This window comes from Haliaeetus albicilla, chromosome Z (assembly GCF_947461875.1).
Source record: "Haliaeetus albicilla chromosome Z, bHalAlb1.1, whole genome shotgun sequence".
NCBI lineage: Eukaryota > Metazoa > Chordata > Aves > Accipitriformes > Accipitridae > Haliaeetus > Haliaeetus albicilla.
The window spans coordinates 33,474,085-33,501,174 of NC_091516.1; the positions used below are offsets into that span (position 1 = coordinate 33,474,085).

At 43.0% G+C, this 27,090-nt stretch overlaps 1 protein-coding gene and 1 long non-coding RNA gene across 7 annotated transcripts in view; one reads left to right on the forward strand and one right to left on the reverse strand.

Moving 5' to 3' along the window:
* PTCH1 (patched 1) overlaps nt 1-27,090 on the reverse strand; it is a 75,788-nt gene that overhangs the window by 40,093 nt on the left and 8,605 nt on the right. For 3 of the 4 annotated variants that reach the window (XR_011323322.1, XM_069776883.1, XM_069776882.1), the window contains exons 2-7: nt 26,673-26,865; nt 4,918-5,107; nt 3,582-3,651; nt 3,378-3,469; nt 1,755-1,953; nt 997-1,118 (exon numbers count right to left, since the gene is read on the reverse strand). Coding sequence is in view for 3 of the 4 variants with exons in the window: in XM_069776883.1 (XP_069632984.1) it covers nt 997-1,118; nt 1,755-1,953; nt 3,378-3,469; nt 3,582-3,651; nt 4,918-5,107; nt 26,673-26,865 (866 nt within the window). In the remaining variant the exon portion in view is untranslated. Of the gene's footprint in view, nt 1-996; nt 1,119-1,754; nt 1,954-3,377; nt 3,470-3,581; nt 3,652-4,917; nt 5,108-26,109; nt 26,435-26,672; nt 26,866-27,090 lie in introns of those variants that run through there. The other variant, XM_069776884.1, reaches the window with a different exon arrangement.
* On the forward strand, nt 14,894-18,988 carry LOC138683856 (uncharacterized). 3 transcript variants are annotated; one of them, XR_011323325.1, is made up of 5 exons: nt 14,894-15,112; nt 15,910-16,286; nt 17,173-17,306; nt 17,417-17,512; nt 18,861-18,988. It is a non-coding gene; the product is annotated as an uncharacterized lncRNA (long non-coding RNA). The 3 variants fall into 3 exon arrangements; XR_011323323.1 differs by lacking the exon at nt 15,910-16,286; XR_011323324.1 differs by lacking the exon at nt 14,894-15,112 and having other exon boundaries at nt 15,510-16,286.

Sequence of the window (27,090 nt, forward strand, 5' to 3'; positions counted from 1 at the left end):
AAGTTCTAAAGTTCATGACAGATAGACAGATTACTGTGAGGATGCCACAGGAACAGTTATTTCTACAAGATCTTGTAAATGCTGCTGGCAATTTGTCATTTGAAGACCTTGGTCTTTTTCATCTCTTGGAGAGAAATGCCAGATTAAACTCCTGATGCCTGACAAGCTGCGAGGAGCACACAATGGCAATAACTATCCATCCTGAACTTCCACAGTATGCAACTGTATCCAACAATTTTTAAAGCTTAAGGCATTATTTTATTTTTCACTAAAATACATTCTTTGGCTACTTGTTGAAAGACTTATCAATGTTTAATGTGAATATAAAAAAGGTCAATATTCGTATTAAAAGTTCTAGTAAAACTTCCCTGTATTAACTATGGAAGAATTGTGCTTCATTTAGTTTAGTATGGCCTACATTTTTTGGAACAGTTCTATTTCACAGGTCTTCTCCCCCACTGAAGTCCAGTGTTCCATGACTTCTTCAAGAAGTCTCAAACAAAGGGGTTTGTTTTATCACTCAAAACTGTATTCAAGATGTAGGGACATAAAAATAGACTTTTCTCTATATCGATACTGAACAAAAGGTTCAGTGAAGATTTTGGAATTCTAAGAGAAGTCAAATGAGTGAGCACATTATACAAATTATTTTTTTTCCCTCTTTCCTTTGATCATATTTCAAAACGGGATCAAAGTTATTCAGTGCTTTAAACACTGTTCAATGCTTTATACATACATTCTAAACAACAAAGTTGCCAGGAAAAAGCTTTCTTTCTGAGTGACATACACCATCATTCTGAGGTTAGAAGCAGGAAGCAATGATGCCTCCTTAAATTTAAACAACTGCCTAATCACTCTTTTAAATTCTGTTCTCTTGAGGCATGTCCTCCCAAACTGGGATTCATAATACACATTTTGCATGATCCTCCCCCTGTGCCCCAAAACCCAAACTCTAACAGAGAAAAACTTTGAAACTTTCTTTAAACATCAGTTTACCTGACAAGTTTACCAGAAGTGTTCTTGACTGTACCACCTATAATCAACTCCTCCTGCCAATGCATGTATTTTCTTGACAGTCCATAGCATCCACCACTCAAAACAAGGGCTACATCAAGAGGCTGGAAAGTTATAAAGAAGCAGTTAATCAGTTTCATAACTTTAGACAAACTCATACCCTAATTCAGCTCCCAGTGCACTAGAATAATGGATATTGAAGACAATCTAGGAGGGCTACAAAGAGAAATGTGTTCAACAAATCAAGTTGAACAAATCAGCCAGATACTTGTTGACCAGATGGCAATTTCTCCAAAGCCTGATGGGATTGATAAAGGGATATACAAAATTGGGGCCCATGACTTCAAATTCTTCACAAAAATCAACATAACTGGCACTAGTTAAAGGAAGGCTTTGCTGCATGGTGTGAGTGTATAGCGGCAGCTGTATTACAGCAGTGGCTATGTCTGTCTGAGGCATCAGGTTTGCTGAAATGCCACATCACTGCACTGCCACACCCAGCCAGTAGCTGACAACTGTACTCTCACTCTGAATACGCGGGGTTAAGCACTGCATCACAGAATGAAGGAAAGTTCATGGCTGCGGACTAACAGCATATAACAGGAACAGAAAAATGACATCACTCAAGAACATGAACTACATATAGCTTGGAAGAAAATGGTACCTTCTTCTCTCCCCTCTGACCTCCCCCCTACCCCTGCCTCCCTTGAAAAGATATGCACAAGGACAAGCAAACTTACTTTGGTGGAATTTTTATTGGGAGCTGTGATTGGGCAATCGGGATCAGCAGGATTCAGGCAAGGTCGATCCATATAACCATGACCAACCTCCGCTTTATTCAGCATTTCTTCCCAGCTCTCCACTTGGTAGTTTATTTTCTTTAACTCTTCCAAGAATTCTAAGGGGTCAAAGTTGATCCACTGCAAAGGAGGCTTCCCTCTGCAAGAGAAACCAGGAGAAAATGACACACACCCACAAAAGACAAAAGAAGTACCAAAACAAACGTACTTTTAAAATTTGTACTTGCACAAATAATTGAGTTATGTTATGTGACAAGTTAAACCTTTTCTGGTAAGATTGTTTCATAAAATGTAGGCACGTTTTAATTAGATTTGTTTATGTACTTTTCTTGCAGCCCAGTTGTAATTTTAACAAAAATACTCAGTTCTTACAAAGTTATTGTATAAAACGGAATATTCACAGGTTAAAAATACTTCCATTTACAAGCAAAGCAAAACAAATCATCAAGCACCTAAATACAAAAAAGCAGCCAACTGCTGCTTCAAAGAACTGTGGGGGGAGGGGAGAGGGAAAGAAGAGAGGGGGGCTGAGGAACGAAAGCCTTTCTCATAGTATCAGATTACTTCTTGCTAGTCTAATAATCATCTTGCAAATGTAATCAATCAATATAGCTGATCTTTGTTTATCTATAACAATACTGAGCTCCTTCAAATGTTCTGGCAGCTTGACTATCAACCATCAAGCTTTCCTGCTACCATGGCTGTCACCACTATCGCTGTCACGTCTCCCACCCCCCACTTCTGAATTTGTGATGTTGACAGACTAGAAAGGCTTTTGGCTGCCTTATTCTGTGGTTCAAACCACACTGTATCTGCTTAACCAGGCTTAAGTCATTATTCTGAATCTCCCAACCAGAAAACACAAACCCCCTTATTTCCCCATCTAAAACTGTACACTAAAGGTTAAGAGATGGCCATTGCAAATTGCTTTTACAGAGACATGCAAACCAGGACAGAAACAATAACTCAAATGCTAACTCTTGCATAATTAACAGAAAATGCCTGCACAGATTAACAATTAACTCTTTAAAGGATTCAGGGCATATAATATCACACTTGTAAACTGTGAGAAACCACCCATAAAAGATACTATATGGTTTCTTTAACAATCTCATAAGCAAAGGATTTGTTCTTTATTCCTTAGGTGGACTTGAGATTTAACCCAAGACATTTTCTTTGGAATAAAATTCTCAGCCAATCAGTGTTTTTGTATTTTATGAAGAAAAAACAAAGAAACAAACCAACCAACAAACCAACCAGAAACAAGTTTATTTGGGGGGGAGGAGGAGCATAAAATTCTTAAAGCTTGACTTCAGAACTTACATTTTATTTTGCATGCTAGCAGAACAGGAAAAATAACATAGTATTTAAATCAATGCCTACAAATCATCTCTTAGAAACAGGAAAATCTTTGTTCAATGAAAAAAAAATCCATGCATATTTTCTGTAGGGACACTACACTTAACCAGAATATGAATAAAAAATGGGAATGCAACTGAAAAATCATACACAGTTATACAATTAAAATCAGTCAGACCAGAAAGTTATAAAAACCATGCTTACAATAGGTAGGCAGTTCCTGACTGTAGCTTTGCTCCTTCCCAGAAGCAGTCCAAAGGAGTGATAATTAAGCAAGGATAAAGATATTCTATGATCTGCCAAAATCAGAAAGGGGAAAAACACAGTTATACTAGAATATAATCAAAGCAGCACGAGCTGAATCATGAGAACACGTAAATCTTATAACTAAATGCCTACTACATGTACCTGGTCCATGTAACCTGCTTCTGTGATGAGTTCTCCTGATTTATAACACAAATGTTCCAATTTCCACTGTCTGCAAGAAATATAAAGAACAATTTCTTTTTTCTTGCACAATTACTGAAATGTCATTTTTAAAATGTAGCAGACATTTAAAATTGCAACTCATATACACATATTGGCCTCCAGCAGCAAATCATTGAGAAAGGCAAATATTATTCAGCATAGATATACACCACCTCACAAAAAAAGCAAAGGCCTTTCTTTTTGTAGTTACAGACTAGACATTTGTTTCAGTTAGTCTCACAGTCTCTGTAAAACTCATTAAAAATAATGGTGATGCTTTTGGACATACAGGCTAGTCAACGCATGCTGAAGGGACAGAAATCCAGTGACTTAAGATATCACTCAGTGACACAAGTGAGAAGCTAGCTCCAGCTCAGAGGACTAGGATATTCCCAGCTGACCCACACAGGCAGGAGAAAAGAAACCATTAGGATTTCTGCCTTCCTTTTTCAGCTGTGTTACAGCTTCCACTGCCATGACTTCTAATGCCTTAGACGAGGCAGCAGCTGGGTAAAATAATTGGAGCCTCGGCATTAGTTCACTCAGTTGGATGGGCAGAAAAGATGTGCTGGAAGACAGGGGGCTTCATGCCTTGCAGGCAGTACCCCTGGGCACATCATCCTGTGAGTAGTAACCCTGGAGGAACCACTCTTCAGGGAGACATCTCACCAGCCCAAAGCTGGTACCTACCTTTATTATTTTTTTGTTGGACAGCACGCAACTCCCAACCTTCAGTATGTGCACATAGACACTGTGAAGGCCAACTCTGTTATGTCTGTTATATAAATAGCTATTATTCCACCCACTGCCATTTCTCACATCTCTGCATTTCCCTTTATATCCAAACTATTGGAAGGATAGTAACCTGTGCCACTGTTCACAGTCATTATGTACCTCATGACGGCGTCAACTAGTGAACTGAACTCTAATATGGAAAGATTTCCAATGTTAGTAATCCCGTCTATAAGGTCCTGTGTTTAAAAGCACAGACATCACTCCTTTACCAAGACAAATGCTGGATACTGTAGCACTGCTCATAGGGGTACACTCTCAGAATCTCTTCCAACACCACTTACCCCATCTTCTTTGTTAGAAGCCAACTTGTCACTGCTACCATGCTACAACGTCAAGCATCAGAAACCGGTGACATTCAAATCAAAACAGTCCTAAGGGAAAGGCTCTGAAGTGCTAACCATTTATAAATACAGGGAGGGAAGCATGCATCCACTTTTTAGCCCTTAGAGATGATCAGGAAAACTTTTGCTTTTCCCCTTACCTGTTGTACATATAGACATGTACTCTGCTGGCCTGAAGTGCGGAGTCAAGGTGCTGCCGGAGTGCTTCTGTTGTTAGTACATTAGCACCATCTTCCTGTGGAGTCTGGATCATGAGCTGGGGGTTAAACATGGCCTCTTCTCCAATCTTCTGCCGTGTGTAATTTAACTCCCGACTCACACGTCCACCAACTGATGGATAAATATCAACACCTTTGTGTTAGACAGTAACTGCTTATTCTGGGTTCACTTGATGAGCACTCTCTGGTCAGAAAAACTTGACCATGCGCATGGACTATTTTGTCTCAAACTGATCACAGTGTAACTCTGAAACTAATAACTACTTTATTTTAGTAACACTGCAGCAAAAACCATATTCCTCATTAAAATACCATTGCCTCTACTGCACTAAAACATCGATGCATAAACTGGAGCCTCAGTTTATTCTACACTGTAACCAAAATCCCATATGTAACAATTAGAAAGAAAAAAGAAAAACCTTTTCCTTGCAGACCAGACCAAACACTATGTTACAATTTCTCACACTTGCATAAACAGTCTGCACCAAGAACACATTTCAAGATAAATGGCTTTAATTTACACTCTTCTAAATAATTTGGCAAAGGCAGGAGAATGTTTCTCTTCCCTTAAAAAAAGGGAGAAGGGAAAGAGTGAGCGAGCATGAGTGCTCCTTTCAGCCTTAAATAAAAAAGAAAAAATACCAAGTTCACATAAAGAGATGCAGTTTTGAGTGTAGCAGAAAGGACTGTCTACAGCTAATTTATCCCAGTGGTCCAGTACCTGCATAACATGCTGTGATACAGATCATACATGTGCAACATCTGTTTTTAAACCCGCATGAGCTGAACGGTGTGCTCCATATTAAAATATGGTGGGGAAAAAAAAAAGAAAAAAGAAAAAGGTAGAGGGAAACTGCAAAGTCGACAGGCTCTAGAGGGAGCCATATTCAATTTGCCTTGCCAGAAAATATTACGTAAGAATGGAAAATTATCTTCCCTCTTACAAAAAAGCATTCAGCTAGAGTTCATATACTTTATATAACCTCCCCTGTAGTCTCTCTAGCAAACGGCATGTGGGAGGCGGGGTCAATTAATTCAGCCCATTAGCTGAATCAAGACCACATCCAGATGAGAAGGACAAGAATACCACCAACATGTTGTTTCCATCCCTTACAATTTATTACCTTTATTGCTCTGCTAAGTCCAACTTACAGACCTGGTCTAATTTGTTACATTTTTTTCGGTCTTAGTCAGCTTGGCACCAGTGATCTGAATTACTGCCAAAGTTTAGTTCTGCAACAGTGTGAACAGAAATTAGGCATGTACATCTATCTCTTCCTAGGCCATGTAACAGAAGACTGATCTGTAACCAGTTGGCAGTGTGGGAGATGACATTCCTAAGCCTGAACAGGGACACACTTTTTCAATCACTTGGGCCCTCAACCCACCCATAACCCCCCCTGGGGCTAAAAGGACCACCAGGCAAGAAGCTGGGCCCCTGCATGGATAAAGCTGTCAGAATGAGACCCTCTACAATTAAACCATACAGTCACACTGGCACGAAGCATTGCTTAATTTCTAGTTCAAGAATTCTTTGAAGAATTAAGTGTTTCCACAACACGCGCCATTTTTTCAGCCTGTCACATGTGGCATTACCTCCTTCATACCAAGTAACAGCCACCAGCTCACAGTAAGAAAAAAATAAAAATCAAAGTACAACCTCCTTACCTAGAGTTCCTTTATAACTTAACATCCCTCTTACTACAGTGAGAGAACTTACCATCATTGACACTGCATATGCATGGTAACCAAAAGCTATTGTTAATTTTTATCAAGAATTAAACCCTAAAAATACTTCCATTCATCAGGCTCATGTTCATGCTCATTGCCGTCTTTCCCCACCAACCAGTAGCCTATGATACGCTAACAGATTTTGCTTCATCCTACAGGAATGTGGGGTGGGGGTAAGGGAGCAGAGTTATCCTAATCTGTATGTCTTGGAACCAGAGCTTTCTTTTGCAGTCATTTACACTGCAAATACTTCCAAAGACAAATGTCTCTCTCCCTCTTTTGTGTCTCAATGCCAGCCGAGACAATAAAGCCCCAGTTTTATGAGGACTGTGGAGTTTACCATAAACTTCTAGTCCTGGTACTATATTCTCTCCCACCCACACTGTCCTTTTGAATTTAACCAGGACTTGAACCAACAAATCATACTTCATGCAAGACAAAGGGCGGCATTCCTATCTCTGCTGAAAGTGACCAACTGTTTACTATCAACAGACATGATTGCTTCCTAATCAACGTCCTGTCAAACCACATTAACTTCACTGAACAAGGCAGATTTAACTAATCAAAATTGCATCACACAAGTCAGTCATCAGAACAGAAGCTGGTTTTTTTCCCCTTTTAACATTAGAAACAGGAATAGCAAAACCACCCAAGAAGGCAGGCACACGTTCCAGAACCCAGCAGCAGATCTGCTCCGCATTCTTCTTAAGGCATTACACCATTTAATTTATTTCTTTGATGGGTCTGTTACGTACATTTCTTCAGCCAAATAGAGTAAAGATAACTCCACAGGCAAATGTAGATTTATACAACATTAACACTCAGGTACCAAGAAATTATAAATGTAGATTGCAGAGGAAAATTCTGACTGACAAAGTCAGATTATGTGAAAACATACAGACAGACCAGAAGCAAGTGGATACGTCAGTGGCCTTTCAATGTATCAGAAGTAATAAAAAGTGAAGGCAAAAAAAAAAAAAATTTAAAGTTTCTACCAGTTATGGCTTCATTTATTTTAATTGAAAGTTTGCAAAGATCACTGGAGGCTGCCATACCCAGAGATCTTAAGCCTCCTCCACAACCAGCACAATCAGCTGAATGTGCACTTTTTAAAAATCAAGCACTCTTGTCGCCTTCCCCTCCCAGACTATCCACAGCTGGTGCAAAAACCTAGGAGAGAAACCACTAAAAAATGTCACTGAAATGTACCTGAAGCCTCTGGCCTCGTTGTGCTGAGGATACGCAATACTATGCTCAAGACTTGCACACTCTGCAGAAAGTAATTCCTTACACTTGTAAGAAAAAAAAAACAGCCATGCATTACAGTCATCACAGGATTTCCACACTATAAGACAAATGATGTAATGGAAAATATGACCAATGAACAAAATGCTGGTGTTTTGCAGTTTTCCCTTATGGACTCTCTTTTCTTATATTTGGTGACAACAACATTTTACACTCAAAATGCTACTAACTTAAATTGTATGTATGGCATACTGTACCAATACAATTTTATTCCATATCAAAGACAGACAGAACTATTTCACTTTAATATGCCGGTGACAAAATGCACACATCACTCTCCTTTTCTGATACATCAAAAGCCACTTGATGGCATTGGAGTCCTTTATTACATAATTCCTTATGATTTAGTGCCAAGATAGCTGAGTTGGTGGCACAAATTCCCACAAGCCAAAATTCTGATTTAAATAACAGATTGGTACATTGTCTCATGGCTAGTGATAACACAATGCAGCAGTTTGTACACTGTCCTTCCAGCAGTGTCATCAGATTCTGGGTGTCTGCCTACTAGAAATGAGATACTATGCCATCTGTACAATTTAGCTAACAAATTAAAAAAAAGGGAAAAAAAAAATCACAACAAAGCAGTAATGCCAATGTCCTGGCACCACTTCTCACTTAATGTATCAGTTTCTAATTCTCAAGAATGTGTCTGAAGCACAGTGTTGAACATGAGACAGTTTTACTGACAGCATCTTTGTTGCCGAGTATTAGTTCTTGTTAAAAACCTGGTTTTTCCATAGAAGAGCAAAATGTCTTCTCCTCCCCCCCGCCCAACACCCACAGGCTTCCCTCTTAGCTCTCTGCCAGAACACGAGATCTGCCTTGAGCAAGTCAGCATCCCCTACCATGGAACACACTGCTGCTCCTCGTAACTTCCCCACTGACTTGAGCGGAAGCTGGTCAAGGTACTAAATTCTTTGCCCCTTCTGAAGGGACTGAAGAGAGCAGTAATTGTCAGTATGGACGCTGAGTTGCTGAGAACTGTGTAAGGACCACCGTGTCTCCCTCCCCCAAGAGCAATGAACAGCTGTCAGGTGGTAACAAGTTTTAGTCATCCTTAACTTGAGGCAGACCTGAACCCATGACCTATAGGTGAAAGGCTCTAGATCCCATTACCAAGCACTGGGGTCACAGTCCCAGTGTTTCAGTCATCACATATTAAAATGCTTTGGTGCATCTGAAGTGAGAAGCACCCAGAAAAACAAAACTGCTTGCCTCTACTGTACATTTGCACAACACTGATGCACCATAAGAGTGAAACCAAATTTGTTTTCATTGGCACAATTTCTGACAGTTCCTTCGACTGACTTGCGAACAACTTCGAAGTTACTGGGTCATTCAGCTCATGTGCTCGTGTCACTGTCCTACCTACACCTTTCTCATGATTAGCATTCAAAATTTATGTGGCATTACATTAACATGCTTGTAAAGAACTCTGGAATCCACCACTTGGAACTGCAGTCCCTTCCACACTGAGTAGTCTCAGGAGTAAGTTTGACCTCTGCTACACTAAGAGATTGACCCTAAATCGAGCAATGAGTGATAGCCAAAAATCACTGCTTGTTAATTTACTGTCTGATTGCTCAAAAGGCATGAAATATTTATTTTTCAGAATATCTTACAATGTTCCATTTCAGGTTACTGGAACTGCGTCACACAGCCTGAGGTTTTGTTATTTTTTTCGGACATGAACACTAGCTCTATTAACCATTCAGTAGTTACCTTGTGCACAACTGTGCGACAAGTAGCTTAGTAGACAGCAAGCTCTCTCTAAAAGAGAAATTCCTGAGAGCCAAACAGTTGGGATGAAAATGTTTGCCTAGCAATGTGGAGGACAGACTTTGAGAAACCAAAGCCAAGACTTCCAGAAATACCTACTGGTTTTGGAGCCTAAGTTCTTCTGTGACAAGCTTGAGGAGCGTGAGCGGAGCAAAATTTTCTGGAGAACCTCCCTTCTGAAGACTATGGGCCTTAAGGTGTTTCCACCTAAGCACTTGCGGGGGGGAGCAGACACATTTCTGCTGTGTTTGAGCAACACCATCTTTTTCATTTTTTTCCAGGACTGTAAATGTGTAGCACTAAAGCAGTCTGGCCCAGACTTTTGACAGTGACAACTCAATGCAATAAAATCATACCTCTAATAATCACGCACACCTCACACAAAAAATGTTTTCATTTCATCCCTCCAAAAGATGTTGACCCTTTTTGATAAAGCAGATGTGTAGATTAGTACCCCTTACAATGCTTACCTTATAGTCTGAGCAATAACCAATGCAGGCAACCTCTGCAATTTGCAATACCTGTTATCACCACAGTGGGAACCAAAGAGAAACTGAAAACAGAAACCCTCCATGACTCAGTAACCATACAAAAACAATGACTGAGAATAATATCCCAATGTGTTCAACCTTTACCAGCCAACCCAAAAAGCAGCAGTGTGCAGAAAAAGAGAACAGCCCAGACTTGCAAGGAGACCTGACAGCCCCCAGCTAGGCGATGCCCTTTGCCCTCAGCAAGAGCCAGGGAAAGCTGCAGGCACCTTGCCTTCTCACCCTTCAGCACCCTTGTCCTGCCAGGATGGGAACCAGGAAGGGTCTTGGGTCTTCATACCTCTCTCCCTGGCATCCCACATAGCCTATCTCCCTCTACTCTGACTGCTGTTAAGGGCTTCCTTCTACTCCACTTCCTCACGTAGCCTCTCCTTGTGCTGTTCCCGTCCGCACCTCTATTACACACGTATACAGGTGTTACTCGAAAACTACAAAATGAAACTAGTTTCAGTTCATTATGATGGTATGCAGATAAGCCAGCCAGCCACAGCTCTGCCTCCCTGTCCTAACTGCATACCGGGATTAGAAGGGTTCACACCTGCCACATAGCAGAAGTCAGTACTTAATGACACCAATGACAATTTCCATTTTTAGTGATAAAGGAGCACAGACCTCATGAGAACAAAACGTAGCATCCAAGCACCATTCACACAGGATCGAAACCTCCTATAAAGAAACTGAGATAAAGAGTTGAAGTTCTCTGGCAAATATGAGGGTTACCCTACCTCTTATTCGGCACAGAAAAATAACAGCCTTTTGATTTAAAGCTTCCTGTTGCTCTCTAGGGAGTTTTGTGTTCGCATTCTCTTGGATCTTTGAGCTTGTCGGTGCTGCTCTTTGTCACCAATAGAAAATAGTTTTTCTGCACACAGACAGTATTAGTTAGCATCCTGACAGAAGAGCAGGGAAGACAGCACTTTCCTCAGAATTATCATTCTCTAGACCTGACTGGCAGAGTACAGGGGTAGTACAAGAAATGGGACTAGCTGGCATGTCCACTTCTTTAAAGTTTTAAAATGCTGCCTACTTGTGGAGTCAGAACTGCTATTGGTTTACATGGTTGATCTCTATGAACTACTGACTGTAAGACATTATCATGTGTTTGATGTATCCAATATTCTAATCATGCTAAGGATGGCTCTCATAAGCCCATCAGGATTACCTTATAAAAAAGTTTTGGCTACCTGCAATGATTTTTTTCTGCTCATTTGTTTAACTATGCAAAATAAAGACTTCATGGTGAGTGACTGAAATTGAGCTACCAGAAAAAAAAAAATCCGCCGAGAAATGATGAGCTTACGAGAGCTAGAACACAGTGGTAAGCAATCAGCATCTTTAAAGAGATTACATGGTTGTTCAATGGCTGTGCAAGAGCTCCATGAAAAATTATCATCTTTATCATGTAATTAGACATGATCTGTGCCAGCACTGGACTACAGGCAGTCAGAAATTCCATGCTGTGTCTAGGTTTTCTCACATGGCATTTACTCTGCTGAATACACTTATCTGTACAGCTCACATGGAATAGCGACAGTTGTGTCTGCTCAGGTTAAGACAGCCTGCATCCTACCAGCTCCCTTCCTCCTACCATCTCCCTTCCCAACGTCCAGGTGGACACTCCACACTTCTCCCCCATTATAATGCCCAACAAAAGGACACCGTCTGTCTAGAATATCATCGCATCCCAATGTGAAGATTTAACTGACTTCAATCTCTCTTTAGCACCACTGACTGCCAGGAAAATCTAGAAGCAACGTGACCACCACAACCATTTCTTTTACACTGAGAATTAGATAACACCAGTTTCTTTAGTTTTCCTTAAAAAAAGAAAAACCAAAGATAAAAGACTGTGGCCTACAAATGCAAAAAAAGTTACAAAAACCCCCAACCAACAAAGCACTTCAAAAGGCTGCTTTTTATCTCCCAAGCCATCATATGATATGAGTTAAGTTACTCCTCACACATGCTGGGGATGACTCCAGTGCTGCTGTTACAAATTTCATTAATGCTGACACGATTACGAATAGCAAAAATAAGAACACACATCAAAGATGGCTTTTTATTCTGTCACAGTTTGACAAACTTTAGAGCTGTGACAAGGACACAAAGCTGCCTGCATACTCAGGAAGACAGCCCAACAACAGCTGCTTCTGCTTGTAGTGGGAAACCTTCCCTGCAATTTTAGGACTTAAAACCTTTGCTTTCTAAAAATCAAATAAAAACTGATTTTACATGTATGCATCTGTATTGCCCACAGGCAGAAGAATGTTATTACTGATTGGGTAAAACAGACAGACTGCTAAAAAAAAAATCAGACATTTTTTGATGGAATTCTTGCTTGGTGCCCCTCTGGACTGAGACACTGGAAAAGTGCAGTAAAAAAAAAAACGAAGCAAAATGAACAAATTGAACAGTATAAACTGACACTCCCGCCCCACGCAAGCAGCTTCAAAATGTACTGTAATATACAAAACTGGTACATGCAATTCAAACTTTCCAATTAAACATAAAACACAGTAGCTGCTTGCTTACTGAGCTGCGACACATGTCCTTGGTAACAGGATATGAGCTGTTCACCTCTGGGTCACTGGTTCTAATCCAGCCAGGAACAATAGTGACCACAAGTTGTTTACCATCTGACAGCTGTTTGCTAGCTTATGTGAAATGACTTGGTGGTCTCAGTCCATTTCCTAGTGGGCAGGTGTCCATATTATAGAAAACCACCGTCAGAATTGGCATCCTTGCTGACCATCCCAACAAAGAGACTGAGGAATGAATGGGCATGGACAGCGAACTATCCTTTCTTGCAAAGACATGGTCCCTTCAGGTCAGAGCTAAGCCACAGCTTTTGGTGAAGCCCCAACTATTGAATTTCTGGCTGAAGCAGCAAAGGAATAAAGGACGCTAGACTCTTGCTTTTTCTAGAAATCAAGGAGACGGCCTACAGTGATGATAGGCAGCTAATATAGACTACTGCAACTCTCCAACAGTTTATGGTCATGTAACAGTTTACACCCGCTGAGGAGCAAAGCTGAATTTTTAATTTTTGGTAATTTAAGAAAACATGGGAGCACACTTCCTAACAGGCCAAAGTCCTCAATTGTACCTGAAAGTGACTAAGTTTCCATGAGTTCTGCTGAGAACGGTATGTAAGGGGCTTCAAGGTCTAAACCTAAGGATTTCAAAACAGCTGAATATAATTGTTTTAAGTTACTTTAACTTGAATAAGAGCTTCTGCTGGGTAATATGTTAAAAACAATTTGCTGTGTTGTTCCACAGCAGTCAGCTTTCCTCTAGGCCCAACTTTTCATTTAACCTCTCAGTGCCCTTTCCTCAAATATGTAATTGTTTTCCTGTGTGGTTAAAAGCACCATTTTTAAGTCTTTTCATCTGTACTCCTGGGATAGCACAAATTCATCTGTACATGGAGTAGCACAAAAATTGAATGCAATTTTTTTAAAGGACCAGCAAACAGCAACGGAAAAACTCTTCATCCAGAACCTTTTAGGGGATACCGTTTCCTAAACAGTGCTTTTAGGAGATGGCAAAACTAGCGTATAGAAAAATGAAAGGAATGAACATGTTATGAAACAGGGTACAGTTTATTTCAAGTATTCTCTACCAGCTGCTTGCTGTACCATCTGTTGTTGCCTAAGCAGCTTCCTTCTGAATGGCTTTGCACTGAAGCAGAACTGCTCTCACTGTTGGACACAATCAGGTCAGGTCAGCACTCCCCCCAGCACCGAACCTGCTGCCTGTCAGGGCTCCCCCCACCTCGGTATTTCTTACTGGCCACCAGCTCCCAAGGCAGTGCTGCATCTGTCAGGAGGCCCATTTTTCATAGTTTGCTTGCTATTCACACTGAGCGGTAAAGAGGGCATTTTATTTTGTGCAGGATGCAATCAGAGATTCCCGTCCGATACTCCGAGAGCCTGACCATATGGCCAAGCCGACCCTGAAGCAGAAAGGGCTGGGAAAGGAAGCTGAACAAGTGAGCAAACACGCCCCGCACCGCCACCTTTATTTTCCACTTCTGGTCACTCCGATCACGCAGGTAATCTCACCCGGCTAGCCAGCCCACCGGACCGCAGCAACGGCCCATTCTCCCTTTGAGCGAGCGGTTACCAGGAGCGCCGGAGGCCACACGCCCCAGCCTCAGCCCCAGCCTCAGGCCCAGCCTCAGCCTCAGCCCCAGCCCCAGCCCCAGCCGCAGCCTCAGCCCCAGCCCCAGCCGCAGCCTCAGCCCCAGCCCCAGCCCCAGCCCCAGCCGCCGGGGGTGCACCGCCAGACGGGAGGTTTCCCCAGAGCGGTGCCGTGAGCCGGCACCTGCCTCCTCCCTCCCGCCCGCCCGCCCGGAGCCGCCGCCGGTGCCCGCGGCGCTGTCCGCCGGCGCCTTCGGCCCCAGGCGCGGCGGGAACCCCGCCTCTCCCGCCCGCCCGCCCTCGGCTCGGCTTCGGCGGAGCCGGCCTCGCCCCCCCCCCCCCCCCCGGCGCAGGGCCGCGGGCCGGTCCCTCCCCGCCCCGGCCCCTCGGCAGGGCCGCGGGGGGCCGCGCACAATGGCGGCCCCGGCCCCGCGGCACGGCAGGCCGCCGCGCTGAGGCACTTCCAAGGCCGCTCCTTCCCGCTGCATCTGTGCAGGGAAACACACTTCGCTGGGAGCCACTTTCATGATTTTGTTGCGAGCGGGATTAGCTGGATTAGGGGCCGATTCATAAGGACCCCCTGCGGCTGTGAGGAAGTTTCATCACAAGGTCAGTGTGGTGTGAACTATATTCTGTCAACACCACCACTCCTTATAGCCGACTACAAAAAATACAAAAGGGGGGGGGGAATTGCAAGTGAAATATATGAATGAACGGTTTACGGCAACAAAGAGATTTACAGATTTCCCCATCAGCTGCTTAAAAAGATGTGTACCCTTCAACGCTGTGCTCCTTTAAAACAAGAAACCTGTATTAGTCATTTTTAATTTATAAAGAATTTAGTGGTTTAGGAGGTGGGAGGAACCTGGGGAATAAGTGTAGCAACCCACACACAAAACCACAGAGGAACTTTTGGCACTTAGTCTAAAACCAGTCATGCAGCTCAAAGATTGTTGCACTGTTCAGATTTTATTACATATAATGCTGTCACCTTCAAGACTATTTAATTCCTAGCCCCCTAAGTGCAGTAAGTAACAGAGACATTAAAAAAAAAAAAGTGGGTTGGAATGCAGAAAGAACGTGAATTAAAGTTTTTTGTTTGTTTTTGGTCTTTAAAGCATAATTACCAACCTAGTACTTCCCCCCCAAAGATTCCCCTCACCCCATCGTAATGACATGGCTCAAAGACAGCAACACTTTTGTAGCTGGTATGATGCAAAATTAAATCTATAGTGAAAGAGGGGGACTTTTGTTTTGCATGTGTGTGTGTAGTTTGGGGAGGGGGGTTGGTTTTTTGTTTTGTTTTTTTTTTTTTTTTTTTAAGAGCAGTCCCTCTTGCACAGAACCAGGCTGTTCAATCAAAGCCTTATCTGTTATATTTCTGTCTGTCTTTCTCTTCTGTTTAGCGCATTCACCAACAAGAGAAAAGGGGGTAAAGCAATGGAGGCTTTGACCTGCAGCTGTAACACAATACTTTCGCACAGCCCTGTCGACCCCTGACATAAATTTTACACCGCAGCTGGCATTTACACACTTAACATTACCATATGTATAGCCTACTCTGTGCTAATTATGCTAATCACCTGTCTAACTCTCTGCTGCGAAAAATGGTTGTATTTAGCAGTCCACTGCCTACCAATACAGCTTACTGTGTGGCTGAAATGTACATTCAGACGGCTCTGAATGGCAAGATTTTTCCACGTTGCTGGCTTCATTCAGGCCACAGAAAAATTTATTCAAGTCAACTGGTTTCGGTCCGCAACAAAAAAGTTACGAGAAAAAAGTGAGTGTGTTCCTGCCCTAACATTCTAAGTCTGCTTGCAAGCAAAATGATAAATCAATTGGTGTGGGAAACAAAAAGGGAGAAAGATTTCTTTTGCAAGCCATGTGAAACTGTAGCCTATTTAAAAAAAAGGGGGGGGGGGAGGGAAAAAAAAAAGAATAAAAAAGGTCATCCTATTTCCCCAAATCTCCAGAAAGAGCAGTTAATAGATGTTTACACCTGATCACAATTCTCTCAAGTTGCTAGCTTTTATCTACAGTTGGAAGTCATACCAAGCATGTTTTAGTTTTGTTTCTTGATCTTCATAATTTGCGCTAGAATATCATATTTTCTGTTAGCTACCACTTAAACAGCATCAGCTTCTAAACAGCAATGGCTTCTTTTTTGAGTATGGGGAGCCCCTCAAGAAACCAGTAGAGTAAGACTGGTGTAAATTAAATCAGAATCAGGCCCACGTCGAGAGGCACATAAAGAGAAATGCACAGGAAATACTCACCAGGAAAACTGGTACAAGAAAGTATCTTCTTTAACTACCTCCATACTTTTTCTTACAGTTACAGAAAAGGTAGCTTAGGAAGACAAATTTGAAGTTGTAATGGATAGGGATTTTTTTAATGTTATCATAGTGTCAGCAGGAAGGGAAAGGTTTAAATGAGTTCATAAAGCTTTTTTTTCTTCTGGGTATCTCACTGAGGAGATTACACCAAGATCTGCATTGGGATTACATTCCTGTAGCTATTTAAATACAGTTTATCACATACAAATAAGTTCCTATAACCCCTTTCCCCTCTGCACACACCCAAGGAAGCTATGGCAATTCACAGATTTGTCAGATAACCCAAACGTAAATCTGATTACAGCATCACCCTTGGCAATTTCCTTTCAGGTCACATTTGTGAAATCTCCTTTCAACTAGTTTTAGATGTTATGAAATGACATGTTCGTACACAAAATGGAAAAATGTGCAAATAAACCTCCTATATGCACTACCACATCTGAAGAAGATAAGCACACTGGAAGGTAAGTCATTGTTAATATACAGCAAAGGGTATTTAATTAAAAACAAGGACAGCTCAGCAATGTTTATACTCAGAAGGTGCAGTAACATACTCAGTCTTTCCATTACACAGCATGAGGTCGAGAAGAACCCTATGCCTCTGCCTTCCCTACTTCCCATCCTTTGTCCACTCTGCTTCCATGTGCACGAGACTGCTGTTCACAACAAGGTAAAGTAACAGGTTCTGCCTGTCAGCAATGGCTTTTACTTTACTATTTTACTTTTTATGTGCCTGTTTGACTAAATTAAGCAGCCTCAGCCAAGACACATCTTGCTTTCTAGCATCTCAGTTTCAGCTACTATTATCTGCCAGCCCAAAGCACTCATTTATCTGTGTTCTTTCAGCTCCAAAATACTGGTTGTGCAGCCAAAAACACAAATAACACTACAACTACTGTGCTTATTTCAGAGCATGTGGATTTTTCCCTTTTCTTCTTCTTTTTTTTTTTAACTAGGAGATGGACCACCCTGCTCTCATGGCACAGAACACTATTTACATTGCAATACTTGACTGTGTAATACATCTGGCATTTTTGGGCAGGATTCCTGAGCTAGGGGCCAGAAGCCCTTAAGCAATGATTTAAGGGGGGAAAAAATCATACAACTTGACTTAACAGTGCTCATTTCTAGTTTGCTGCACTTAGCTTTTGGTTACTGACTGAAAAGCAGAAATGCATCAGGCTGGTAAACAAGAGAAGGCTGTTTCTTTTAATTTATCTCACTGTTAGTAAATGAAGACTGTATTACAGTTTAAGGGCTCAGGTCCAGCTTCAGGTATATGGGTGTATAACACTGCACATGTGCCTTAAAAATATCAGCTTTTTCTTGCACGTGAGGAAAATACAGATGTTTCAAATATACAATGATTACTTGTATATTTGAAGCTGGAATTAAGTTCAGTACAATTCTCTAAAGGAGCAGCACCTTTGCAGAAAGAGTCACGTTATGGTTCTGCTCATTCCCTTACCTCTTATATATTTTGCTCAAGCACTGAAATAACTAAGTTTTCCAAAACCAAGCAGAAGTTAAAGCCAAGACATTCATTCTAAAAACCAAAATTAAAATTCTCCTTACATCAAAACATCTATATGGTCAGCAGTTTCCATAAAGGGCTTTTTACCTCATGAAACTACTACTTCTGCCAAATTCAGGATGTTTATAGGAACCGAGGTGATACTGAATGAAATAAGAGAAAAAACAGTAACATGTAAACTCTATTTACAGATATTAAACTAAGTTTACACAGCAAAAAAGGAATTAAGAAAAATAATTTTATTTTTAAATCCTGAATTCAAAGTTACTCCCTGCAACTCAACTCCATCTATTTCTAGTGCAGTATACAATGAAAAACTACTCCAAGTCAAAGTCACTCAATTAACAGCAAGGACGAATGTAGCTTATTGTATCTGGTATTCATCGGTCATCGGTCATATTTAGCACACTAGAAGTGCATAATAAAATAGCACAGATCATGCAAAACAGGAGCAAAACATTTTCCTGTTCTCTTTGTTTCACAGGCACAGAAATAAAGTGGCCACTATAAGACAGCATGCATTTTCAGTGCAGAAATCATACTTCAAAATGCTGAGTCTTCTGTCTCAGGAATCTCTTGCCCCAGTAAAGCATCAACAGTAGAAAACCATAGAGTTTCCGTGAGGAATAATGAAAGTTGTGTATCTTTATCTTTCTGAACTCTGACAGGGGACTACACTTCTTACTGTAGAACTGTCACTTGGCCCTTAAGCAGTTTTACCGATTTCTTCAGGTCCTCCCAGGTAGAGTAACTCACAAACACAAATGGGGAAAGACCTCCTACATAATACAAGGCTGGAGAGATTAGAGAAACTAAAACCAAAGACGTACTGAAGATACATAAGGATGATTGAGAAAATATATATATAACTGTACAGTAGACACAAAAGAGAATTAACTTCTTGGTAAAATTCTGCGCTCCAGCTCCTGCTGAACTCAAAAAAAGAGCAGCTAGAACGATATATATCCATGCCATCATCTGTAGAGAGAAAAAGCACTGTGCAAAGGATGGAAGACTGAACTTTATTCTATATACAGGAGAAAATGCCAGACAAGGAACAGCCCCACAAGGTCTATAAGCGGAACACTGTTTTAACCAGTCAGAATATTCTTAAAAAGCTAGCTGTGGGGCAGAAAACTTTACAAGCATGGTTTTACCTGAGTGCTCATAGGTTGAAGTGTGTAATTCACTGTTAAAAGGATTGTGCATAAAAGTAAAAGTCCATGAGTGTCAAAATGAGAACATGTTCCATTAGACACCAAAAGGAAGGCAGTTGCAGACACATTAAAACTAGCATCCTAGTGGACACAGCTCCAACAGGTCATAGGGAGGTCAGCTTTGAAGGAGAAATCCAAATGAAATATAAACATGGCATTGTGGAAACCAGACAAATCTCCCATAGCTTTGTCCAGCCAGCACTAATCTAGGCATCAGCTGTGGTGCATAATCTAAACAAAAGGGATCAGTCGGTTCATACATCTGGAAGTTGTCATATTTTGGAGCCTCCTGACAGTTATGTGTAACCGAAACATCCACTTGCATGCAACAGCCTTTAAATTTGTTGAGCAGTCAAGAACTGTTACATGCATACGCTATGCAGTACTACTACTTTCTGGGGAACCACCACAAATACTATTTAATAACAGGGCTTGGACCATCTCTTCCCACAGCAAAAATAAATCATGAGAATGTATGGAGTCAGGGTGAGGAGCTAGAGTTTTCCTTAATGCATTCTCTTCTGAAAGCAAGTTTCAGTACCCATGGCTTTTAGAGTTCCTTCTCATCTGAACTCGGTGTCTGATGAATTATGAGAAAGAAAGGCCCGTTCTGTCCAGAAAGATGACAGTCCACTTAGTAGGTAACAGGAGCTGGTAGTAGACCTCAAACCACTCACCACTACCTCCACATAGCACCACAACTCCAACAGCAGCCTACCCTACAGCTGAGCTAGCTCTTCTCCTTACCTACATTCCCCCTGTTCCTGCTCAGCAGCAGTGGCATGGGGACCAACAATAAAGCAAAGTTGCTTTCAGCTGTTCTATTTCACTCCAGAATTTCTGTACCAAAATCTCCAAGCTCTCCAGAACTACAGAAATGCCTTCACACCCTGTTCATAAGCAGCAGAATCCCCAGAGTGCAAGATGACACTCAGCTCAGAAGAGGGCAATGGTGCAGCCAAGGGACCGCCCTGTTTAACTACAGGTTTCAACAGCGAAGGAAACAGACCCTTCCAAACAAGCAGCGGTAGGGCACATTTTGGCATGGACATTGGCGACAGTGTGTTAAGTTTGGAAATAATGAAGATTAATTTTCTGCAGCATTAAGTAAATTAAATGCCTCTGAAGTCTGAAAGGCAGAAGGAACCGTGCAACCATGCACTTAGAGCTTAGAGGGGTCCCAATCCTACAGGAGGGGATCCTCCTCTTGCCCTTCCCAGAAGAGGTAGCGCAGGGGCAGGCTGTTAACATCTGTTGCAGCTTTGCACATGGGTAAAGGTCTGGCTACACTAAAGGCATTCAGAGTTCTGCCACTACATTCATTGAGTTTGGGACTTCACCCTTTACCTTCTCAATGACCAAAGAATGGTCACGTGTAATACCTTCGTTAAAACTCTTACAGATCAAAGAGGAATTATAAACACTGAAGCTGGGGTTTTTTTTGATGTACAAGCTTTTCAGCAAGGAGCACCAACTCTGAGCAGTGATGTGGACACCTGTCAAGATGGAACTTAACAGAGACCCTCAGTGATTTTGAATTTAATAGCAGGCCTTTGAAAGATGATAATCAAACATCCATATAACTAAAACCTTTAAACATCTTTTCTTAACAACTTTCAACATATGGAAACAGAGGGAGTTCAAATTCACAGGAATGTAACACCCACTGTCCTGATGTTTTTATCCACAAACATCATGTAAAGCTTGAGTATTAGAATGTGATGTTATTTTTGAAACAGAAGCACAGACTGAAATACTCTTCCATTTTGACCAGTAAATGTTAAAAAAAGCATATTGCCCAGGTGACTATCCTTCAGTCATCAAGTGGAAACACCACTGCTACCTTCCCATTTGAGAAACCACATGATAAATAATTATACTTAATTCAAACAAAACAGTGGTCTTGGAAATTCTCCAGATAAACACCTTTCAATGAACTTTCAATATGCAACACGGTGCAAGACAGCATTCAGAGATAAGTAAGCCCTCAACTCACCTGATCCATATGAAACTAATGGATTTGGTGATGTGATCAGAGACAATGCCCCAGACTGTGACGCTGCTTATGAACACCCCACCTCAGATTCACCAGCAGAGTAACTTCCGCTCTCCTGCCTTCTACACTAAGTTGATGTGGTCATGCAGGTACAAGCACATCTAAAATGACTACTATACTGCTGTTCACAAATGTCCGTGCTTGCTGTTCACAAACGTCCGGGAGAACAGAATTATACCCAACTGGGTCAATTCCTGCTAACTGTACTCAAAACACACGTTACTCCAGCCCACTCACATGAGTTTGTCTCCTTAAAACAACAAATGCACAAAGATCTGTTCCTTTACTATTCTTTTTTGTTTCTCCAAAGAATACTAGTGTAAAGTTAAGTGATGCCTTAGGCAGAACTTAAGAATAACTTTCCTCTCCACCTGCACTTGATCTTGCTGGGTTAAGCAAACTGAGAATCTATGGAAATAATAATGGTTCCTGCATCACTCACACACTTTCCTCATTTTCACCTCATTCTTATCCTGCACGGGTAGATTAACGTATTTTAAGATAGGTCAGCCATAAACAGTACAGTAGAGTAACTTGATTTTTGCCCCTTCAGAGTGAAACAATGCTACAAACAGCTCAAATCTTCACTTAAAAACTGTTTCTGCCGTACACCCTCAGTCCTAATTCACTTAACAATTAGAACACGCTCACTTTGTTCCAAGTACCAAAGCTGAACTATGTGGCTAGTGAAGGCATTTTGTCTCCTCTGCAGCATGTCCTACTCCTACCTGCATCACCCACCCTCTTCCTTCAAACTGGCTTAAAGAAGAGGCTCTGCATGTTAGAGGTTGGTTCGAAGTAGCTTTGTGGAGAGGTCTACTTAAAGAGGGAAAGGTTTGACTGAGCTACAGCTAGTGCAAAAAGTGCAGAAAGCAAGAAAGGAAGGAAAGAACACCATGACCTTCAACCTCTTAAAAAAGTAATGAAGAAAGTGAGGGGAAAAAAAATCCCAAGACAATGGTGACATTAAATGAATTATCAAGGAACAAGACGAGACCATCTCTCCCCTTATGAGCTCCTGCATTTAACGTCATTCAAGGCACTGCGGTACTCAAATTTCAAGCTCCACTTAACAGAACCTTCTCTGGAGCCACAAAACTACCTTTCTTCAGAAGCAGAGGCTGTGAATTTACATGTGTGACTGCTGTTCACACGCAGGGTCTTACAGTGCCTATTAAGAGTGCTAGCAAAAATCATAACCAGTTATGGGCATTATTTCTTTTCCATCCAGAGTACCTTCTAGTTATGAATGGATGTTTCTAAAAGCACATCTGTGTCCTACAAAATTCAGTCACAGAGGAAAACAACGCAAAGCCCTTTTTGTTCTCTCAAGGGCGTTCGATGTACAAAGATGCTAAACAGTCTCCACAACTCCAGTATGCATGGACACCCACATACAGCAGTTCAACTAAAGCTGAATGGCTGTGGATAACAGAACCACCATTGAAATGCCAGTCCAGAATTTGTTTGCCCAAGAAACTATAACAAGCATCCTCCAGTAGCAAGGTACGCACACAGGGATGACAGACCTGCTGAAGGGCTGAGGGGAAACAGGTATGTGTCCCAGTCAGACACCAGAGAGCCAGACTACAAGACAGAAGCATGGACTGAGAGCATACTGGGGGACACACAGTAATAACCGAAGTGCTCTGAACAGCAGCCAGAGGAGGATTGTGTTTAAAAAAATAAAAAATAAAAAATTTAAAAAAGCTACTCTACAACACTTAGTGCCAAGAAACAAGCTGAGAGGAAAGCCACTTTGGTATCAGGAGGCTCAGAGAAGGCCAAGAGTGCTGGCACAAATTCTGAAGGAAGACGACTACTACAGGAAAACTAGAAGACTGATGGAGATCTGTTTTTCTTTTTCTCTCTTTGAAAGTTTGCCTACCAGGTGGGTTTCTAAACTTCTTATGTAAATATTTCAGCCGTAATAGCTTCAGGCCCAGACTACTAATCATTTATCTTGGAATGTGCATGGTCTTAAAACTCATTCAAACTTCACTATTTTTAATTGTGTTATGGTTTTAAAGCAACCGTTTACTTCCAGCAAGCTTCAGTGCTGTATTATGTTTCAGGGTATTCAGAAATACACCATACAAAATCAGTCTCTTTATGTAAATACTGCCAATTTATCCAGCAGTAATAACTGTAAAAAGCTTCAGTAGCAAATCGAAACTGTTACTGAAACGTATTTCAAGTAATCTACCATATTCGGCCAACATTACCCAGTTCATTCGAACTCTCAGTAAACAAAAGGTAAAGAAAAAAGTAAGACAGCTATTTTAATAAACAGGGCAATTCAGCCACTGCTTCTACTAAGAGAGACCTTGATCTAAAGGGTCAGTTACTACTAAAAGTTAGTATAGTAACTTCATGGAGTATACTTTAAAGCTGTTAGGACCAGGTGTGTACAGGTGCAGAAAAACGAGTTTGGTCACTGCTTTCTACTTCTGCATGGGACGAACAACATTTTCCATACTATCTCTTTCTATACCTGTTCCATCTCAAATTCTCGCTCTGTACTTCGGCCTGTAGTTTAGCAACAGAAATACGTGACTGCTATTTGTTAGGTTTATTTGTGTAACACCCTGGTTCATGAGCAGAACATTTACAGAGTCTCTACCAAGAAAGCACATTTTAGCCAGCTCTTCTATGTAGATGATCATGTAGTGCTAGAACAGGAAGACTAGAAGTTAAATTAAATCCAGACTATTTAATTTCATCTTAATCAGTTAGCTGCTTCTTGCAATCTAGAAATGCAAGGGTTTCTAAATGAAAAGTTTTAATACTTCTTTTTACATTACTTAATTCTGACACGAAAACCAAACTCAATAGATGTGAAATTACACAGGTCAACTCTGTACAACCAGCTGCATTATGAGTTCATCTTGGCCATAAAAACCTCAGAGATCAATTTCAACTAGATTTTATACCAGAGACTTTCCCCCCTCCCCCCTCCATGAAGCAATAATGACATGTGAAGAGGTCAGTGCAGCAACTCTACTAAGTGGCTATTTTACATACCATGTTTTTTCCTTGAGAATTTAATTTTAATGCTGGGCCAGTCATACAGGCATCGTCAGCAAGTAGTTTTTTGGTATTACATGGTTACAAAAAGTAGGTGGCATTAATGGGATGGGATCACCCTTCCAAGTAAGCGAACCCCAGTGACAGCAGAATAAACCTCAGGGAAGCGTGCTGGATGGAACTGGAAGAAGCATGCTGGATGGAACTGCAATCACGTATTATCTACCGAACACTTACAGAAAACCAGAGACAAAACACATACGAGCAAAAATTAACAAACTTCCACAACCACCTCACAAGGACTTAAAAAAAAAAAAAAAGAGTGGAGAAGAAGAGTGATGTTCGCAATCATCTGCCTTAGTATTAAAAGTACACAGAACCTAGTGACCAGTACAGACTCTGAACGCACATCTCTGCCTATGGATGGGATCCTGCAGTGCCTGCTCTGTTTCTCAGGGCTGCTGGCAGCAGATGTCATCATATTTTGGGGCTGCTAGACTACACGGCCCAAAAAAAGTTCAGTCGGTAACACATTACTTTCCAAAATAGAAAAAACAATACTCACTAAATGACCCGTGACCCTCATCCTGACCCCAACATGGCTGTCACCTGCAAGGGTGGAATCTGGTCGTATATGCTCTAATCCATCCATCGGGCGGGACAGACCACCTTCACAACAGCGGCTAACGTTGTTTGCACTCAGCACTAGCTTTTCCACACACGCACATACAGAGAGCTATTTAGTAATGATTATTTATGCAGCCTTCCATATTAACTTTTATAAGCCAAATTCTGCTGCAAGCGACTTTGACATAAACCCAGAGTAACTACTGCAGTCAAGGAACTCTGTTTTCACGTCAACCCAGCTAACAGGGGAATGTGATGCTAAGTAAATAATATTTTCCCCCCGAAAAAAAAAAAAACAAAAACAAAACAAAAAAACCACCACCAAAAAAAAAAAAAACCAAACCCACAACCCACCAAAAAGGCAAACCCAAAAACCCCGGCAGCCTGGAGCCGTGCCTCTCAGAGCGGGTAACCCGCCCGGGCTGGCAGCCCCGCTCCCCCGAGGGGCACAGGGGGCCTGCGACGGGGGCGCTGGCGACGCCGCTCCGCCGCCCCCCCCCCCCCCCGTTTCAGCCCGGGGTGGGGGGTGTCTGTTTCGAAAGGCTAGCCCGCGAAGCCCCGGCCCCTCGGTACCGCTCCTCTCCTTTACCAGGCCCGCCCTCCTACGCCGGCGCCTTCGGGCTGGGCCCGGCGGAGGCGCCCCCCGCCCCGGGCACTGCCGGCGGCCACCCCGCTGCCGGCCAGGCCCCGCTTCTTCGCCTCGGCAGCTCTTTTGTTTTTTGGGTTTTTTTGGTCCTCTCCCTCCTCTTTTCTCGTTTTGGCTTTTTTTTTTTTTGGTGGTTTTTTCCGTTTGTTTTTTTTTTTACCTCGAGACAAACGCTCCCCCCCACAGTTGAAAGCTGTCCAAAAAACAGGACCACACACAGGCACCCGCCCCGCCGCGCTCCTCGCCGCCCGCCCCCCTCCCCCCGCCGCGGGCGCACGCACTCCCAAAATGGCGGAGGGGCGCCTCCCGGCAGCGCGGCCGCCTCCCGCCGCCGGGGACGCAGAGACCCGTCGCCCGCAGCCCTCCCGCACGGAGAGACGGGCCGCAGGCGGGGGCGCGGCGAGGCCGAGGGTGGCCCGGCCCGGCCTCCCCGCCGCGGTGCGCCCCGGCCTCCCCGCCGCGGCCCCCCGCGGGCGGAGAAGTGGTACGCGCCGCCCGGGGCCGCGCGCCCCGGCCCAGCGCCCGCCTCGGCAACCAGCCGCCCCGCCGGCAGCCCGTCCCCCGCCGGCGGCGGCAGGCCCTCCCTCTCCCGCTCCCTCCCCGGCATGCGGAGCGGCCCGCCGCACGGCCGTACAGACGCACGCACGCACTCCAGCCGCCGCTTTCACCCGGCCGGTCAGGCGGCGGGGGCGGCAGCAGCAGGAGGGGGGACGCCGGACTTACCTTCCACCCACAGCTCCTCCACGTTGGTTTCGAGATTAGCTGCCCTTAATCCTACAGCGAAAGCCCCGAATATGAGGAGGCCGACAACCAAAAACTTCCCGCAGTTTTTCTGAATGTAACAGCCCAGTTTAAACAACAGTCTCTGAAACTTTGCTCGCAGCCACAGCGGCGCTTTCCGTCCCGTCGCCTTCCCCTGCAAGGCAAGAAGAGGTCAGCAGTTGAGGGGCTGCGGCAGGCCGCCAGACCCGCGCCTCCGCACCCCGGGGCCGCCGGCCAGAGCCCCCCCCCCGGCCCCCCAGGAGCACGACAGCTCGAGCTCCTGGGGGCGCATTCCCACGCGGCGTCCCCGGGAGAGCGCAGCTCAGGCGGGCGCCCTCGCAGCAGGGCCCTCGCCCAGCAGCCACCCTCGGGCGCTCGC